Source organism: Dreissena polymorpha, unplaced genomic scaffold, assembly GCF_020536995.1.
Source record: "Dreissena polymorpha isolate Duluth1 unplaced genomic scaffold, UMN_Dpol_1.0 chrUn027, whole genome shotgun sequence".
Lineage (NCBI taxonomy): Eukaryota > Metazoa > Mollusca > Bivalvia > Myida > Dreissenidae > Dreissena > Dreissena polymorpha.
In genome coordinates this window covers 289,697-310,197 of record NW_026273341.1, presented here as the reverse complement: position 1 = coordinate 310,197, position 20,501 = coordinate 289,697, and the positions used below count along the sequence as shown (strand labels likewise).

General features: G+C 37.2%; 1 protein-coding gene across 1 annotated transcript; it reads left to right on the top strand.

Moving 5' to 3' along the window:
• Positions 1-16,990: 16,990 nt before the first annotated feature.
• Positions 16,991-19,750, top strand: LOC127863691 (uncharacterized). The gene is made up of 4 exons (XM_052403302.1): positions 16,991-17,469; positions 17,882-17,979; positions 18,763-18,852; positions 19,534-19,750. Exons 1-4 carry the CDS (start codon positions 17,306-17,308, stop codon positions 19,572-19,574), a joined length of 393 nt encoding a protein of 130 aa, XP_052259262.1. The 5' UTR covers positions 16,991-17,305; the 3' UTR covers positions 19,575-19,750.
• Positions 19,751-20,501: the final 751 nt, after the last annotated feature.

Genomic DNA, 20,501 nt, shown 5'->3' with positions numbered 1-20,501 from the left:
ACTTTTCAATGAAATGAAAGTACATTTTCAACTTATTAAAACTGTGACATTCTCCTCTGTCACACATGATAAATTTCACCCTGGGGGAAAGTCTCTACATGAGCTGTAATTGGTTGAACCCAATCTCCATACAAATCTGGCTTTCTCCTTTGTCTCTGTGGTCGTTGTGGTACCACCGGCTCTGCAGCATGTGGCCGTTCTGGAAACACCGGCTCTGCAAAGTGCGGTCTTTGGAGTAACACCAGCGTTGGAGCCTGTGATGTATTATTTCTGCTCTGGTCTGCAATCTGAGACTCGGACCTATGACCTTAGGATAAAGATTGGTTCTGATAAGACATATTATTACCTGAAAAGTGATAATCAGTATATCTGTGAGGTTGAGACCTAGAAAAACTTGCGTTATTAGAACCAGGTGTGTACCGCTAAAAATTAAACGCTAGGTTGGACCTACCAGTAGAATTATTACTGGATTTACGGTCAAAAGGAGCACGTGAGATGCTAGATGGTAACTCCGGTCGAGAAAATTGACACAGGGTTGTGGTAACGGTCTTCTCCTATGTGGTATGATAATTCTCGGGCTTGCCTCACTTGTCTCAGAACCACTGTCTGACTCCGACTCTGATGGAAAGTTGATTTCCATGGTCGTGTCGATTTCCGGTGTTGATATGTTCTGTTTTGGTATGGGTGGTTTTGTCGTTTCCGGGTAAGTATTTTCATATGGGATAGAGTGCAGAGGACGTATAAGATTCCTATGTAGGGTTTTAACTGGTCCCTTGCCACTCTCCTTCTTCACTCTGTAGACTGGTATCTTCTGGTCTGGGATTTCCATCACAAGGTATGGGTCTCGCTGCAACTGGTCGTCCAGCTTCCCTTTTGGCGTCACATTCTTGATTAGTACCCTGTCACCAATCTCGAGCGTGAAATGGCGTACCTTGGTGTCATATATTGCCTTGTGGCGCCCATACTGCTTCTCGGAGATCTGCTTGGCTGTTTGGTAGGCGATGTCCAGTCTTTTCTTATTCTTGGCTGCATAGTTGTCCTTGCTGGTGGATGGAGCTATAGAGTCCTTCACCCCAAGGAACGCATCAATGGCCCGTCTCGGGTGCCATCCAAAGAGAAGATTGTGTGGTGAGAAGCCTGTGGACTCATGTCTAGTGGAGTTGTAGGCTTGAACCATGGGCTTTACATGATCCTTCCAGTTGGACTTCTCGGCTGGATTCAACGTGCCTTACATCCCAAGTAGTGTCGCATTGAAGCGCTCGGTGACTGGATTCTCCGTAGGATTGTAAAGGGTAGTCCTCGTCTTCTGCACTCCTGCTATGTTGCATACCTCCTTAATGACCTTGCTCTCGAAGTATCTTCCCTGGTCACTATGCAGTCTTGCTGGAAACGAGTAGTGGGAGAAGAAATTCTCAAACAGGACTCTAGCCTCGGGCTGTGCAGTCTGGTTGCGAGTAGGTATGGCTTGGGCATAGCGAGTGAAGTGGTCTGTGATGACGAGGATGTTCTCGTATCCACCCTTGGACTTCTCAAGCGAAAGGTAGTCTATGCATACCAGCTCCATGCGATGAGAACTTGTAAATGGTACCAGGTGTTCTTGGGCTTTGGTAGGTGACTTCCTCCTCAGGCAGTTGGGACAGGTTTGAACCTTCCTCACTACATCCTTCTCCAGGCCTGGCCAGAAGAACCTCTGCTTACCAACCAAAGTGTCCTGTCTCGCCCTTGGTGACCTACATCATCATGGAGTCCTTTCATGGCCCAGTCTCTGTAGCTCTCTGGAAGAATTAGCTGTAACATATCCTGACCGTCTATCTGACACTTTCTGTATACAATACCGTCTTTGATGGTAAAAGAGCTCCTATGTCTCAGGTACTTCTGTATGTTCTTGGATTCCTTTTTCAGTTGGTACTTAGGTAGTAGAAGTATGTTATCAATGATATGGTGAATCCTGGAAATGGTAGGGTCTTTCTTTTGTTCCTCCTTCCAGTTTACCTCACTTAGGCCTGTAGCTTGGTAGGTAGGATACTCTGTGTCTGTCCCAAGGTTACCATTGTCTGTAATGACGAAAGACTCTGCCATTGGATGTCCGTCTGACCTGGCTATGGTCTCGGAGCACAGGGCTTTGATGACATCTGTGAACATCTTGGTTTGATACCTTTCTGTTTCCGAACAAAACCTGAAATTGTTGAAACTTCATTATGGTGAATGACTATTGGACACTTGTTGGTTGTCTTCACTGAAACATAATTTGTACAATTCATAGCATCTAAAGCAATGCTGTAAGGATCTTCTGAAATTTTATCCCTGTTGCAAAAAACGTAAAACATTAGTACCAATAATACCGGGTACACTCTGTCGGTATTCTGTATCAGGAACAATCAAAATAGGTACAATAATGCTGGGTTCTCAAATAGAAGGAATCAAAATGTCACCCTCAATGTAACCTAAATATGGTAAACGTGTACCACACACGCCAACGAGATCTAAATTGAAACATGACATACTTCATAAATCTGGTTTCGGTTCAAGAGAATTGAAGAACGACTCTGAAACTAAAGTCACCATTGACCCACTATCAACAAGTACATTTGTTGTAACACGACAAATTACTGGTGAGCCTTCATTGGCTTTTCCTACCATCCTGTCTGCTAACAAATTCATCTTTGCTTTAGGGCGATTTCCAATATTGACTTCACCAGTTTGCCCAGCAACTGAGGAGTCTAGGCTTTTGGGTTATTTTGAGATGTGTTATTATAACTACCCTCTCGCTGGCTGTTTCCACCACGGTATCTTCCACGATTTCCACCACGGTAACTACCACGATTTGCACCATGTTAATAACCTCGATTTGGTGTATACCCACCTTGTCTGTTCTGGTTATTGTCCCTACAATAAAATTCATTATTACTGGAACCTGCAGCATCTATTGGTTTCTCTTTCATCTGTTTTTCAAGAGAAAGCATTTTGTTCATGAGTAAGTCCATTTTACTGGTAAGCTCATCAACAGTTTTGTTGTCTACTGCTGTGGACTGTTGAGCTGTATTAACTATTGCTGAAATACTACTAGCAGCTGACAACTCGTGCTCCACTGATCGAACCTCTTTTCTGGTTAGTATCTTCAGCTTCTCGTCACGTAAACCAGCCAAAATTTTGAACGTAACATATTATTTCTAGCAACAGAAGAAACATGACCGCTTTCTACTGCAACTTGTAGTAAAGCTTCCAGCCGACATCCATACGCGGTAACATTCTTTGAAACTTTCTGAGATGCATTGTAAAAAGTCTGCATCACAGATTCATTATTTGAAACTTCACCAAAGAGAATCTCAATTTGTCTAATATCTGTTGACTGGTTGCATGTTCACCAAGTGAAATAAGAGCACGTCTGGCAGTACCACGTAAAGATTTGTGGATAACCTGTAATACAACATGTTCCGGTAAATTCTCTGAAATCAAACTTTGGTTTTAAACCGCCATACATCGTACGTTTCATCGCCCTTGATAGGTTGTAGATCACCTGAAAAATAAGGAAGCTTTGGCGTTTCATACCTGGGCACCTGTAAATGTGAACCATTTTGAGAATTATTAAAAGAATATGATGGTGAACTAAGCCCCTTAATAAACTCTGTAAGTGGCTTCCTAGGTCCTGCATGACCATGTGTCCCAAATCCAGGTGTACTTGCCGTAAACGACGGTTTCTGTAAAGAAGCATATTCTTCTTTATTTAAAACAACATAATCACCACTTTTCTTAAGTGCCTCTACAATCTGCTTTAATGGTGCCTCTGACAAAGAGGTATCAGCATCTGCTCCGGATCCATTGGATCCTTTCTTGTCTGCCATTGTTTATACCTTCAATGACTCAAAGAGTACAAACTGTTTAACACAAAATACACTAAAAATAAATATAAACAATTCAAAGTACATATGTGAACACTTAGGACATAGCTGCAATAGGAAAAAAATATTACTGCTGCTGAAATTTGAAAGTAGAATTAAATATGACCTGGCCACCACTTTAGAATATACTCCTTAATTCCTCAACAGTTCATATATCTATATAAATTATATAATATCCATGAAACAAAATTCTACTGAAATAACTATCTTCAAATGCAGTGCCCTATAAAAGTACACACGACACACTGACTGACTAAACTGTATCAACAATCCAGTTACATGGTGTTCGGTCTACAACTAACTGCAATAATATCACAAAGAAACAACTTTTAAATACTACCAACATTTAAGACGTGTGTATGGTATTCTTACCAAGCACCACAAATACAAAAAAAATCTGCTATAATATTTATATCAGACCTTCGTTGCAACACAAATATTATCACGAGATAATATTTTCAAACGCAAAAGTCGAATAATTGAGCCGCACAACCGATGTGCTAAAAATACGGACAATATATAAAATTATGCGCTCGTCTGATTTAAACGTAGCTTTAACACAAATAGAAAGACAAAAGGACACCACAACACAGAACATATATCATTAACCTCACTCGCTCCTCTTCTCAATCATACATCTATGGGGTAGGTGCAGTGCAAAGGTAATGTATAGACAGAGTGCTAGATAGTTGGGCAATTATAACTTATGCCAGTTACTGGGACACTCAATAAATAAACACTCCCTAACGTTTGCAAAAAATTAAGGCAAAATCTTTAATAAAACTGCTCAAAATTTACCCTAAGACACTGTGATTTCAAAAAATATCAAAACGATACAGTTTATCCTTAAAATATCTTATAATTCACACTAAATTTTGACTAGAAAAACCAATAATTTTCCACTTAGAAATTATTTCAATTAAAATTTTTACCACGAAAACATGTGACAAAACAACCAATTAAGTGACAACATGAAAATACACAAAGTACATAATTCACCGTCAATATACACAATAATTATTTAAAATCACACAAGTTTACACCGATAATCTACAGGAGTTACCTGCAAATATCTATAAAGTTCAGAAATTCACAGTTCAACTGTCCTCCGCTGTTCCTCCGAAAGAATAACACGTCGTGATTATCGCTCCAGTGTTACCGTAGTTATTCAATAACCAGTGCGCGCACTTAAAAAAATCACTAGCTAGCTTTTAAAATTTCAAGAAACTCTTATGCATAATAGAAAATCCATATGGATCCAAAATTCCAACGAAGAAAGATATTGCAACGAACCTGACTTCGTGAAATCTCGAACTCGCTCTTCCGTATCTCCAAATACGGACTTCTATCTTGCGCCGATTTCTGCTCAAACCTGCGTACGCCTATGGATCTGCATCCGCTGGTACCCAGATCAAAGTCCAGAAAAACGCCACAAAAAAACTTAGCCTGGTTTCTTCAGCCTCAGCCTTGAGGCATCCTCCGGACCGACGTCTGTCCGGCCCGATCCTCGGTGGCGGCGATCTTGCCGCCCTGACACTAGGGCCCAACGGAAACCCCAATGGCACCCAATGTCACAGGGGTGTTATATATGATCAACTAAGTCCTGGCATAGGTTCTTACTTATATTTATCCGTATAAAACGGGCCACAGTGTCCGTTTATTTAATAATAATAAATCTCCTGTATATTTAATATAAAGAGTAACAGATTTCTAAACCTCTTAACTTGTGAAAGTTCTGAAGGGTTGTGAGGGACGAAGGAATTTGGCGGGGAAGGAAAAAAGGGTGAACGAACAACCCAAAAGGAACCTTTCCCTCAATATTTCTTTCATTCAAACATAAAACATAACAAACAATTGGACGGATACGGTAAACAGTGCTCACATGAAAGCACGTGCAGCAGTTGGATAGCCTCGACCGACCTCGTAGATATACATTGTTAAATGTATAAATCCGAAGTATTCCGATTCACCCAACAACAGCAGACGACACAATGACAAATCACCATGACAAAGACAAACGAGGACAAACAGAAAAGTCGGCGCATGCGCGATGACAATAAAACGTTCGCGTGCACTTTAACTATGGAACGGCGCATGAAAATTCAATATAGGTAAAAACGGACATATAGAAGATGTCAAACTGTGACATATTGAAAACATATGCTATTCATTCATTTTTTAAATTTATTATTATTTAATCAAATATTCAATTTACTTCCACATGCAGTATATGGAAGGCTCGCTTCCAACCCCAAAGCACCTCTCAATAATATTTCTCGTGCTCGTGTGTGCCTGGTTATACCGCACCTCGGCTTCATTTCCTGTGATAATGGTGACAATAATGATTATTATATCATGCTCATAATAATTACTCATTTTTTAATTTAACCTTTTTTTAAACAGCATATTAGTATTTATGTAGTTATTATTTTATTTAGCAATTTTTTATCTAATAATTATTACAGGTTATATCTTAATGAGTATGTAATAAATAATCATATTATTGATATAATTAAAATCATTTTTTACAAGATTATTTTGCAAATTATACCAAAAATAGAAAGTTTTTTTTAAAATAAACTGGTTTTAACAAATTATGATTTTTAAAATCACAACTGATCTTACTTGGATGCAATATGGGTGTCATTAGGAATGGTCGACATTGATATCCGCTGTCGCCTAACAACAAACCACGTCCAGGATCTGCAAGTAACATATATAAAGCAAATCACAAATATCAAAACAAATACCTATTTATCAAACAATTTTAATAATTTATTTGATTTTAAATTATAAAATAAAATAGTATTACTATAAGATATGATGTATTTCAGGATTAAGTACATCACAGTCTATCTTTACTTTATTATAACAGACAAGGAGTGTATGAAATTCACAACATCAACATACCACTGAAGCTCTTGGAAAACAACAAAAATAATGTTCAAAATTATAATTGGTGATACAATTTTTATAAATGTACCTTTATGATTTGCTTCTAAATGTCTGGCAATGTTTGACATTCTGAACACGTGGGCATCGTGGTAGCTTCTTGGCCAGCAGGCATTCATGCTTGTAAAATTCCCCGATAGAGAATGGATTTAAATCATGAGCTAAACATTTTATTCGGTGTATCATAATTAATTTACATAGGAATCTCAGGGTTGTTATTTTGTTTAATTATGCTAAAAATTTGATGTGAATTTTATTTTTAGCTGAAGTCGTTATAAGTAGATTAAATATAGCAATGTCCGTTGATAGATTCTGTTAACAGATAACAAAATTAACAATATTTTAATAATTAATAATGAAAACATGTAAAATTTATTTGATTTCCAATTTGTAAATATGTAACTTAAGATTTTTTAACATTAAAATCTATTGTTAAATTTAATGGATGTCCTTACTATTACTGCATCAGTTCTGATTTACAATAGATGAACTATTTTTAGAAAATTATCTTGAGTTAAAAAAGAGAAAATAATGTTGTTTTAAATGTGAAGCAGCTTTGCAGTAGTCTTAACTGTTAGAATTCTTTTAGAAAACAAATAATTAATTTTATATTTCTATCAGCATAGAAATAAACAACTAATTATTTGTGTTCTGAAAACATACACAACTCAATGATAATAGTGCTTTACATGCACTTGTATGCGACCAATAATAATCTTATATAATCTTTCTCAATAACAAATTAGATGAAACAAATTAAATGTATAATGTGCTAAGAATATTCAGAGATAACACTTACAAAATGTGTAATTTCCTTTTCTTGGGAAATTTTATTTTTATGTCTTGTTCAAAGACACAAAAAGTTATTTCAATGTTCAGTGAAGATTTTTGTCCAAATTTAAATATCATATTTTGTATACATCATAATTTAACTATAATTCAATTCTTAAATATAAATTGTCTTAGTTAATACACATTTGCAATATAAACATATTGTAATTTTAGTGTTGTAGCTCGTACAAGCACGTTATAAATGGCCAATTACGGGTTTAAAGACAACAAGACCATGCTACCAGAAAGCGTTCATTACCAAAACTCTTAGTCGTACAAAACACCACAGGTTACATTCAACTATTCATTTACACACAACACTACATTCCTCCCCACCTTTAAAGAAAAACTGCATAAAGTTAAATTAAACAAATTACTGAGCAACATTTTAAAAGAATAAGTAATCAAAGTAATTTGTTTCAATGTCCATGTAAATAAAACACAAAACTTCACAGTCCTTATAGATTAATCAAATCTCCACTCTCATAATAACTCTGATAAAAGTTTCTTTACTTAAACATATCAAGGAAATCTAAAGTTTCACACAATTGTTCAAAGCATAAGTATTTATGTGGGAGGTAAGTCATAATGGTAATAATAAACAACTCACATTCAACATACACTCATGGTTCAGGCATATAATCAAAGATTACTTGACTAGACAGTAAACATTAGCAGCCATATGCTTAATGGGAAATCCTTTTGATACTTTGTTTAATTATTATACAACAATATAAAGTTATTAACTTAATCCTAATGTCTTAAGTTTAATAGCTTGTCATTGCCTATAAATGATCATGGCGTAAAATGATTATTATTTTACATTGATAAAACAATCATTTAACAATGTTAACAATTTAAACAAAAATTAAACTTATATCAAAACTTCCAATGATTTTTCAAATACCATGATCTTGAATAAAACAGACACTGCTAACCTTTGTCAGTTCAAAATCACAGAGTCTCTTAGGCATTCCCGCTGCTCTAGGTGGATTTCTGCGCAAGGGAACAGGAGTCATTGTAGGAGACAAATCAGATTGACTCGAACCAAGGTCAGGTAACTGAGGGACTGGACATTCAACAATGCTTTCAGGTTCACCCTCAGGATCAGGATCAGGATCAGGAATACTAGCATTAACAGGTCTGAAATGTGAGGAATTGCGAGTAATGGTATGACCATTCCTATCAGCGATAACCATGCTTCCACGTCTCTCTTTGACTGTGTAAGGGTCAGGGTTATATGGAGGTGTAAGTTTGTCAACCTTACGCTGTTTGACCAGCACCTGGTCACCTGCTATCAATGTACACGGACTTGTGTGACGTCTGCTGTCTGCATACTGTTTCATCGCCAAACGAGTAGAGACAGAAACAGGATAGACAGGCTTTGAGATTTCAGGTAGTCCCATACTCATCTTTCTCCCAACAAGGGCTTCAAAGGGGGATATCTGAGTGGATGCATGGGGAGTTGCTCTATAGTGCATTAGAAAATCATGAAGTTCATCTCTCCAATCACGGTTCGCAGCAACTGCAGCCCTAACAAACTTGTTAAGTGTGGCCATAAACCTTTCTACAGTTCCGTTGGCCTCAGGCCAAAGAGGAGTAATTCTTCGGTGTTTGAACCCACAAGTAGAAGCAAACTCTGCAAATTCCTGTCCCTGAAATGGAGGACCATTGTCTGACTTCAGGACAGAGGGAAATCCTTGTCGAGCAAAGATAGACTTCAATCTAGGTACAACAACTCTGGCAGCTGTCGAATAAACAATCTCCACTTCTGGGAACCGGCTGTGTTCATCCATTACAACAAGCAAGTATTGGCCAGATGGGAAAGGACCTGCAAAGTCAACAGCAACTTCTTCCCATGGCTTAGAAGGAAGCTTTGTAGGACAGATAGGTTCTCGTTTGTTTGGACCGGGATATGAAGCCTGACATGGGATACAAGATCTAACCGCATCCTCAACCATCTTATCAATGCCGGGGAACCACACCTTCTCCCTAACTAGTTGCTTTGTCTTAACCATGCCTTGGTGGATATGGTGAGCAATTTCGACAACATGCTGCTGCAAGGAAGTGGGAACAACAATGCGGTGGTCACGCAAAATAACACCATCTACTATCGAAAACTCATCTCGAAACCTGACAAAGGACGTACAATCGGAGTTAGACCAGTTGCCGGACTGAATGGCTGTCATAACTTTCTGCAGTGTAGCATCCTCTCTGGTTGCGGTTTGAATCTCCTGTAAGGACATAGCTTTCGGTACTGCCTTCTGGACAATAAAAGCAACATGAGCCTCAGCTGCATTATCACGTTTTGGCTTCGTGAATGGGTGCCTGCTCATATAGTCAGCAGGATTCAGGTCATCTTTACCTGGACGATACTCGAGTGTGAACTGATACGGCATCAACCGAAGACGCCATCTCTCAATGCGCGCAGAAGCAGGTTTACGACTGTTCACAAGACCTAGAAGGGGTTTGTGATCTGTGATCACCTTGAATTCAGAAGCAAAGAGATACAGATGGAAGTGCTCAACACCATAAACAACAGCTAACATCTCACGATCTGTTTGTGAATATCGCTGTTCCACGTCTGTGAGTGCACGGCTTCCGTAACATATAACTCTACCTTCCTGAGTGAGAATCGCTCCGACTCCAACAGGGGATGCATCAACAAGAACCTCAGTTGACTTGTTCTGGTCAAAGTAAGCCATCACCTTAGTACTAGACAGAGCAGATCGCAAACTATCAAAAGCATTTTGGGCATCACTTGACCAATCCCAAGGAACATCTTGCCTAGTGAGACGTCTGAGTGGCTCAGTCATGGTTGCATAGTGAGGTATGTATCGAGAAACATACTGCGTCATGCCAAGGAAAGATCTTATTTCAGCTGGGTTTTGAGGAGCTGAGTGACCTACAATAGCCTTAATTTTTTCTGGATCAGCCGAAACACCTGTATCGCTGAAAACATGGCCAAAGAAAGAGATTTTGTTTACAGAAAAGACACATTTATCTCTGTTGAGTTTGGCACCACATCTGTTCAGTCGCTCCAATGTAAGGCTAAGTGCTCGATCATGATCTGACTGAGATTTACCATGAATAATGATGTCGTCTGCCAAGTTCTTTGCACCAGGGATGTCAGCAAGGAGGTCTGCAACCGTCTTCTGGAAAATTTCAGATGCAGCATTCACACCAAACAATAGACGTTTGTAGCGCCGTAAACCAACATGAGTGACAAAAGTAGTGATGTACCTGCTGGACTCATCAAGTTCAAGTTGGTGATATGCGTTGGACAGATCAAGTTTGCTGAATACTGTAGAACTATTCAAATCTGACATAAGTTCTTCCACAGTTGGCATAGGGTGTTTCTCCCTAGAGATAGCCTTGTTAGCCTCACGCATGTCAATGCAAACACGAACACCTTTTGACTTTTTGGGGACAACTACAACGGGGCTTACCCAGGGTGTGGGACCTGAAATAGGCTCAATAACATCAAGGTCTTCAAGACGCTTGAGTTCAGCCTCAACATCTTTGCGTACATGGAATGGAATTCGCCTATGACGCTGTGTCACTGGGGGAACATCATGATCAATGTGCAGTTTCACAGAGATGCCCTCTATCTTGCCCATCTTGCCATCAAACAGAGAAGGGTACTGATCTGGAATAGAACTTGAAGCTGCAAACGAAGAAAATGCAAACTGAACAATATCCAGAGCTTGAGCAGTTTTGGCCCCAAGGAGACAGCTGGACTGCCCAGAGTCAGTGTTACCTACAACATACATGTCAGCAGTAACTGTTTTACCCTTATAATTGATGGTTGTTCTAAAATAACCCTTAACATCTAAAGGTTGAGATGCACCGTATGCAAAAATCAATGGTACAGGCTGTTGAAGAGAAGGTTTGCTGCCCATGTTATTGTAAATATTTTCATTCATTATATTTACACTAGAACCAGTATCAATCAAAAATTTAACATCACTGTTAAAAATATTAACACAAACAGAGGGTATGCTAGAATTTGTACAACAAAGGTTAAATACAGATTCATCACTAGAACTATTTTGTGTAGCTTCTGAAGTACTGGCTTCTGTATAGTTCACATGTTGTAATCTTGATCTGCAAACTGTTTGAAAATGATTTAATTTGCCACAATGATGACACTTCTTCCCAAATGCCGGACACTTCCGGTCTACATGTTTGCCACCACAGTTACGACAGTCAGTGCCAGTTCTTGATGCCTGGGATGGGTTGTTGTAGGAACTACGACCTCGTGAAGATACACTACGACCACTCGAAGACACACCACGACCACGCGAAGACACACCACGACCACGCGAAGATACACCACGACCACGCGAACCACCAGGGATAGTGTGGATAGCGTTAGCGTTAGCTGCTTGCCGTCCCTCCATGTCAGACGCTCTAACCTCGGAAACCTCCAATGCGCGAGCCTCTTCAATAAGTCTGTCAAGAGTAAAGTTATCTCGCAGAGCTCGACGTCTGATGCGTGTAGACGTGCATCCTTGTATAACTTGGTTAAGGATCTCAGTGTCCTTGTTGTGAAATTCACATGTCGCTGCAAGGGTTCTTAGCCTTGTGTAAAAGGTGTCGATCGACTCACCAGATTCTTGTTTCGACTGCCTAAACTTATAGATTTCGTAGGTAAGATTCTGTTTCGGAGTGAAATAGTTTTTGAATGAGGAACACCATTTTCCATATTCGTCAGGGGTTTCTATGTTATCACCGTTTTCATTCTGTACAGTTTTAGTAGAACCTACCCCTTTTTGTTCATCAGTGAACGAGTCATATATGTCGAAACACTCTTCGCCACAGTAATGCAGAAGGAGAGCCTTTTTGCGCTTGTCAATATCAATGTCCAGTGCACAGATTAAATTGTCTAATTTTTCCGTCCACTTACGCCACCGTACGCCGGCTGAATTTGACGAAGAATTTGACGTGTCGCCGCTGTCATGGATGTTGAACGAAGGAAATGGAGGAAGGTTGGCCATCCTCGTCGCCAGTTTAGTGTTGTAGCTCGAACAAGCACGTTATAAATGGCCAATTACGGGTTTAAAGACAACAAGACCATGCTACCAGAAAGCGTTCATTACCAAAACTCTTAGTCGTACAAAACACCACAGGTTACGTTCAACTATTCATTTACACACAACACTACAGTAATATCTACCTCCACTGATAATAAACAATCAAATTATCAAACTAAACCTTAGCTTTCAATATTTAAACATTATACATATGGGTCAGTAAAAGATTTTTCAGTAGGTACCGCATAGGGAACCTCAATGTCCAAAATTACAATGTACACGAACTGTGTTGTACATATTTTTGAATATGCATTCAGAGAAAACTAAGTGGATTTAGCCAGTGTACACACGTTAAGTTGCAGATATAGTCGCATTTGTATAGGAAAGGAAACGGAGTTAAATAAACGTGGATGTGCACATGGACAGCAGTCATTTATGTTCAAAGTGAATAGTATGATTTCTTATTGACAAATGATGCGATCATTTCGTTTTATGGTGGATTGTTTAATATATTAAGACGAAATGTTTGCCTTGTGAACATCATTAAAATAATGAAATATGAACTCCGTGTTTTGAATAAGAATAATTTAAACATTAACGCAGTTTTTCCTGGAGATCTATGATACAAATAGGCTTACCGTCTCTATCACAAGTTGCCTGTACGTTGATCGAGTGATAGTGTTCCCTGTTGACGTACGCTGCTTCGTCGGGCTGCCCGGGTGAAAGAAGACGGATGTGGGTTCCGTCTATACAACCAATGACGCAAGGCAATCCCCGAACCCGGAAGAAGTCATTAGTCGCTCGGCGTCGGTCTTCGTCGCTGGTCGGAAATTTAATGAAACGGTCCTTCAGTTCGAAAATAGCGTCAACGACAGCGGTAATAACCCGAGAAACAGTAGCTATGTCAACGCCGAAGGTGTCGCCGATAACCTGAAGAAAATTCCCAGTAGCCAAGAATCGAAGAGTTATAAGTAACTTCTGTCGTGTTGACAAAGACCTGTTTCGTCGCGTCTGTCGTCGTAAAATAGGGTCCAAGAGGTCGACACGTCTGTCTAGGCTCTGGGCAGAAAATTATACCTTCGGCACAGTTCGTCGTCATCAAGTCCATTCGTTTGTAAGTCAAATCGTCGAAATCGTCGCTATTGTCTGTGTCTAAAAAAGAGAACCTCCGCCATGTTGGTCAGTAGTCCGTGTGGTAACCAGCATCTAACCCAGCTCGTAGAGGTGAGTTAAAAATAACCGCGGTAATAGGGCGATTAACGTCAACGTCGTTTTTTATACAAACCGCCGAGACGCGGTAACCATAGGGGTTACCGAGATTGTGCGGTTACCTTGTGGTTAAATTGTTTATACAATTGGCTGCAGAGCGTCTGGGAAATGAAACGAGCGTAACAGGCAACGAAGTATAATCCTATGCCGTCATTCTACGCCAGACCTGAACACGTTAATAGAGTTAATGACGATGTACTGTAGGTCGAATTTTGTGAAATTTTACATGCGGTACACTATTATATTTACATGTTTAAATTTTGCGAAATGCCGACTGATTGATTAAATGTAAACTTAAACTTGCGAACCAATATCTGTTTTAGTGTGTGCTATGGGCGCGTGGGTGGTTGAACGTAGACACAGCACACGAGTTTCCACTGTGTGTTTTCATTTTTATTCTTCATGAATATATCTTTTATATATTGAGATTCAGTCACAAGGTGGTACATATACTTCAAATAAGTAAAAAAATATATTCACTACAATCTTCATAAACATATATTCGTTTTGTTGGGATATATATGTCGTGGTTTACATAGGCATTCGTAGTAAAGCTGGTATTGCCAAATTAGAAAGGGTGTGTTTAAAATATGGACATAGTATACTAACATGATTATAATAATTAAGAATATATATCATTCAATTAGCGTTTAATGCTGTGTTGTTGCCGTTATTATTTCGGCTGAAATTCAACCTTGAAAGGAGAGCTGGGTGTTTTATCAGAGGGCGATATATTGCTATGTTTAGAATGCACATACGTTGTTTTGTATGTAGTTTATGTTTACGTAGGCAAGTCTTAATAATGGTATTGACAATAGCGCAATGTTATAGATTCTTGTTCAGCGAAATTAAAATGGAAAATGTACGAACGTGTTTTACTGCCGCAGATTTATATGGAGTAAAAACATTTAACACCAAGGAAACGGGACCCTTAAAGGCCATAAAGACAACACATTTTGCAAACATTGCTCTGCTCGTCTATGAAAGATATATAAAACATGAAATATGATCTGCTCTGTTAATGTTAAAACGTATCATTGCGAATGTTAACGTCTGTAGACGACATGTTCTGTGCAAATATTGTTTTGCAATTATTAAAATAAATTACTGTAGGGTATATACATCGCATTTAAATAACTTAACCGCTGAATGACATGCCCAAATGAATAAGTGATGCTTACGTTGCCATCGCGATATTTTCATATGTTTACTAAGGCTGTATGATATTTCTACCTTGATAATATTGATCACGCTCACTTTGAAATATGATCGCCCAGTGACACACGCACCAAGTCTCTACGATATTTTTATAGATAATAATTAAAAACTTAAAATTGTTTTCGTTTAAAGAAAAATGTGCGAAAATGTGTATTATTTTTAAGTCAGATTTCAAAGATAACAAAATATATATATTACATTATGCGAGTAGACGTAATGAGCCGCACTTCTTTTGCATGACCGTAATTCGTAAAAACGAACATATTTAATGTCGTTAGTGGGTATCATAGTTTGACAGGATTTAATTTTCTTGTTTTTTTAAAGTCCATACCGATTGTATTATCACATTATCATAGACACATACAGATTTACAAGTATCACCAAGAGCTTTATCAGGTGCCGAAAAATGGGTAGATGATGATAGAAACCTGACATTAAATAAATCTTGTTTTTGTGATAGTGAATGAACATTTAGTACATATTCGTGGGAGAGGTAATTAATCAAACTCCTACAAAGTTTATGGAAAATACATTACATCGGTGGAATGTAAGAATGATGCGCAGCTCTTATGGAAATTAACTGTTTACATTATAATACGTTAATATGAATAACAAAAATGAATTCAATTCAATAAAATCATAGCTCCAATGCATTTCAACGACAGTTATGTTCGGTCATTCATTTTTCCTATTCAATAAAGACAACAAGGTGCTAAACGATATCATTTACACTCGATATTGTAGGAATGCTTACTGTAGTGTTATTCAGGATGAAGTCGTTATTATTGGTGTTAAATTAGTTGGCTGAAGTTGAATTACAGTCGAAAGAGATCTCAACCACATGACCGTTTTTAAAGAGAACATTAAAACCGAATAATGAATACGGCAATGGGTATGGCAAATATAGAAACTCACGATGCTTTCAGACAACACGTTATTAATACATGGTGACAATGCATCATTAACATACATATTGTCTAAAATTAAGACACCAAGGGATTTCTGTGTATTTAGACTAAAGCACACGGAAAAGTTGGGCCGGATGTCAATAATCGACCCGCTATGGTCATAACGGCCCTTAGGCGAATAAGCAGCTAGGGCCGACAATATACGTCCGGTCAAGCTCTGTCGTGTGTTATCGTTTATATTCCATGTCATCCTATGTTATTTCTTCACTAAAATATAGGTTATAGATCTAAACACTGGATTTAAGTTGTAATTGAGGTGAGCGTGTCATATACTAACTTTATGACACCTGTTAAAGCTCGAACAATGTAGTCAATCTAATATACCATACAGTAACAATCGATATTGCAACGTTGGCTTAAACTGAAGATTCAGCTGAAGCCGCGCGATCAGATTATTTTTAGATATAACAAAATCGGCCCATGGGCCAATATGATCATTTAGGTCCTTCTAATACGAATAACCACCCGCTCGCGTCTCAAATGTGTTACTATTTATATGAGCAATATGTTATATGAATGCGTATCAAATACGTTTGATGCTACGTGATGCTTATGGTGCAAAATTATATTAATTAAATTATTCCTTTAAATAAACACCTTTTTGTAGGTATTTAAGAAGAAAGTTTCAGTTAAACCATTTCACGAATGTTTGCAAATATGTTATATATAATTAAATATTATTAGTGGTTCTTTCATATGTATGATATGAGTCGTTTGCATTATCAACCCGTCATATTCTCACGTTCTAACTTTACTGCTGCTTTGATCCAATATACGTTGGCCAATGGTAACATTTCTCTGGTTTGTCTATCAGCAAAAGCATACAGCATCTCCGATATGGGTCATTTGCAAGTGACCGGAGTGATTGAATAAGTGGACTGACTGGATACAATTAGTTGGTCATCTCAGCGGACTGTACATGTTTATCGCCAATTAATTTATTTGTATGATTAAGATTCGTTTTGAATATAAATTGAAACACTATAAACACTGAGCAGAAATACACATTAAAAAAAAATTAAAATTGAATTTTTCGATGACACAATTTTTCCTTCATGGACTTATATCTTCATTATAACATTAATACTCAGTTGTTTTTTTCCGTTTAGTTACCTTGATAAGAACAAGAGACATGTGGAATTCGCTGATATATTTAGGCGCCATTGTCCTGGCGAGGTTTACTGTTTGCGCAATTCAGGACCAAGGGATGATGTCTGTAAATGACGATGTAAATAACAATGTTTTGCTAAATGAATATAGGGATATAATCAGACAATATGACGACACTAAAAAACCGTAAGTAGACATTAAACTATATATAATACATATATATTGTGAGTGGCATTTTTGTCAGAACATGCGCGATATGAACGCATATTTTGATTGACAAAATACCCATGTGAGAACATTCGCTGATAATCCGGCGAGATACTTTTTGTAATAAAAAAAGACATAAATCAAAACACGTTGCAAAATCACATAATCTGCATTTATAGTTGGTTCTCATTGTGTCACATCTATAAAACTGCATTGCGTTATGTATGGTTTTTATGACAGTATCTATAGTGAAATCAATATATAATACAAACAGTTCAATGCAAATATGAAGCTAAACTATTTAAGTTTACCTCAGTCAAAATAAACAGAAAAGTATGTTAGAAATGTAAAACGTCTATTGCACTATTATTAAAGATCGTTGTATTTTCAGAACTGTGTATCACTTTGCAACGCACGCCCTCTGCAAACATCCAACTGGGAAAATACAGTTTTTTAAAGCGCTTGAACACCATTTAACCGACGTTCCGGGTATATAAGTTATAACGTTTAATGCTTTAGTTCCTTAAAGACCAGCAGACACTATTTTATTCCTGATATTTTTATATATAATGAAACGACTTACAATACTTTTTTCATGCAAATATTATTCATGCATAATAAAGATTAATAGCATGTGCTATTATGAAGGTAGACGAGAATTCCACGTAATTTTACTTTTAGATTGGTTTTATTTTATGAAATTCCTTATGTTTATGTTAATTTGTTTGTGTCTGTGCATTATAATGTCAACCTTTGAAAGATTCACTTAATATGTAAAAGAAACAATCTGTAAGATCATTTCGATTTTATATTAAGAACCAAAAAAACCTATATATTTATAGCCGTTTATATGATATGTTTGATAAAACCGAGGGGCCCGTTGGAAATAAGCTTATTCATTTTAACATGTCTAGGCTTTACGGGTTATCCTGTGTATGCATCATGTCATAATATTAGTTAGATATGTGATTAATGCAGCCATTCAAATTTGAAGTTAGAATGTTAGTTATATCGTAGTATTTATATTAATATGTTACGATATTGTATTCAATTGATTATATTGAACTATTAATTGCTTGACTTGTTTAAATAAATAAAACTAACTAACCAATTGTCAAACACAATTATTTATTATGGAAAATAGAACCATATAATTAGCACATATTGTAAGAATACAACTTATACGTTTTACCAGTTTAGTTAAGCAGTAAAAGGTTTGTTTAGAAAATGTACTAATAGAATATTTTCGTATAATAATTCTTACACATTTAGACAGGCTGAAGATCCAGTTTATTCTTGATCTCTGTGATAAACGCGATGGCACACTTGATGAATGGGTGAAGGAAATATTCGACACAGACGGTAAGTATAGTTGATACATGAATTGCGATAAATCCGTCATGGGCGATCTTTGTTTAAATAACATGACAACTGGGAATCTTTGAACGAGAACATATCTAAATTCGGCTGGTGCATGTGAATGATTCTTTTATAGGACTATTAAGTTATTGAAATAATTGAAATAGTGACGATGGCGTGCACATCACGAATAAGTATAATATAGTATATATTATTGTACCTCAGTTTGGTATATCATTTTTAAAGTCGATCCACTCATCCTTGCATACTATTTATATGCGATGACGTTGGAATGTATCCCGTATTATAATGTTTAGTATACCGCTTGTTGGGGCTGGAACATGTTAACACTGATTTCCGGAACATAAATATCAGGTAGTATTCATTAAGCGCTTATAGAATCGATATTGAATAGATTGCTTGCTAAAGCGACAAAAAATGTTATTAGATAAATAACGAACTGCCAAGAATGAGAATTGGACATAATACACATGCATTTGTAAATTGTTTAAAATTACGAGTGGATCGTAAATAAGTTTATTTTATATGTTTAAGACTTAATAATGTTTTCTAATTTAATTCTCAATAACACATTAATTTATATGTATTGCATAATAAAGTTATATATTTTAGAAAAAGAACATTATCGTATATTACCTCTAAGTAAATTGCGATGCATTACAGGTGATGGATACATCTCCAAAGATGAAAGGCGAAATCTGTGATCATCAGTCTCACATTGTGCAAATTAATAGTGGAGTCAATGTGAACATCCACATCCTTGAGATATGTCGCTTAACAGACAAACGACTGGATAGACAATAATGACCTCACACAGGCTTTAAGCCACAGTCTTTAAATATACTACAAGGGTTTCGTTGAAATCGTTTTAATGGATATCTTAGCGGCCAGACTTTAAATGAACTTTTTGAAATTTAACATTACTGCATTATTATTCAATAGATTATATACAGGTGATAGTCGGTGATGCCTCTGAAGAAAAAAGTTAAATGAAATTTATGCAGACCATTTTCTACGTGAAATGACTTTGTATGTGACTATTAGATATGTTGTAATTAATACATGGATTGGTTTTAAGTGTGTTTAAACAAGGTTTAAAAACATTTAATTCATTATTTCAACACGTTTATCCGCATATATTGTGCAATATTGATTGCGTTTGAAAATACTTTATTTCATCTAGTTGCATGTTTAGGAAAGATATTTCGTCTGATTAAAGTGATGACAATTTAAAGATCTGTCTGGAACACAACTAATTTAAGACCTTTCTAGAATACACATCCAATTTCGTCTTGCCCATAGCGCGTTTGTTAAACAAGGCCATCAGAACTTAAGGAGTGAGTCATGTATTGCGTGTCTGTTTTGTCCGTTGTCTAGTGAATGCGTCTTGTGTCAAACTATATGGTAATCGCACACTATCCATATTCATAATACAGGATCATTTTGTCACGACAATATTGCTTATGCGACAGACGTTTTACCTTTCTAATATGAACATAAATCTGACACAATAATAATGTGCCATATGCTTTGTTCGGCACTTTGCGAAGTATATTTTGAACCACTAGCTATCACACAGACTGTATCTGCAAAACCTGAATACCTTCCGCATAGCTTAAAACTTGAAAAGT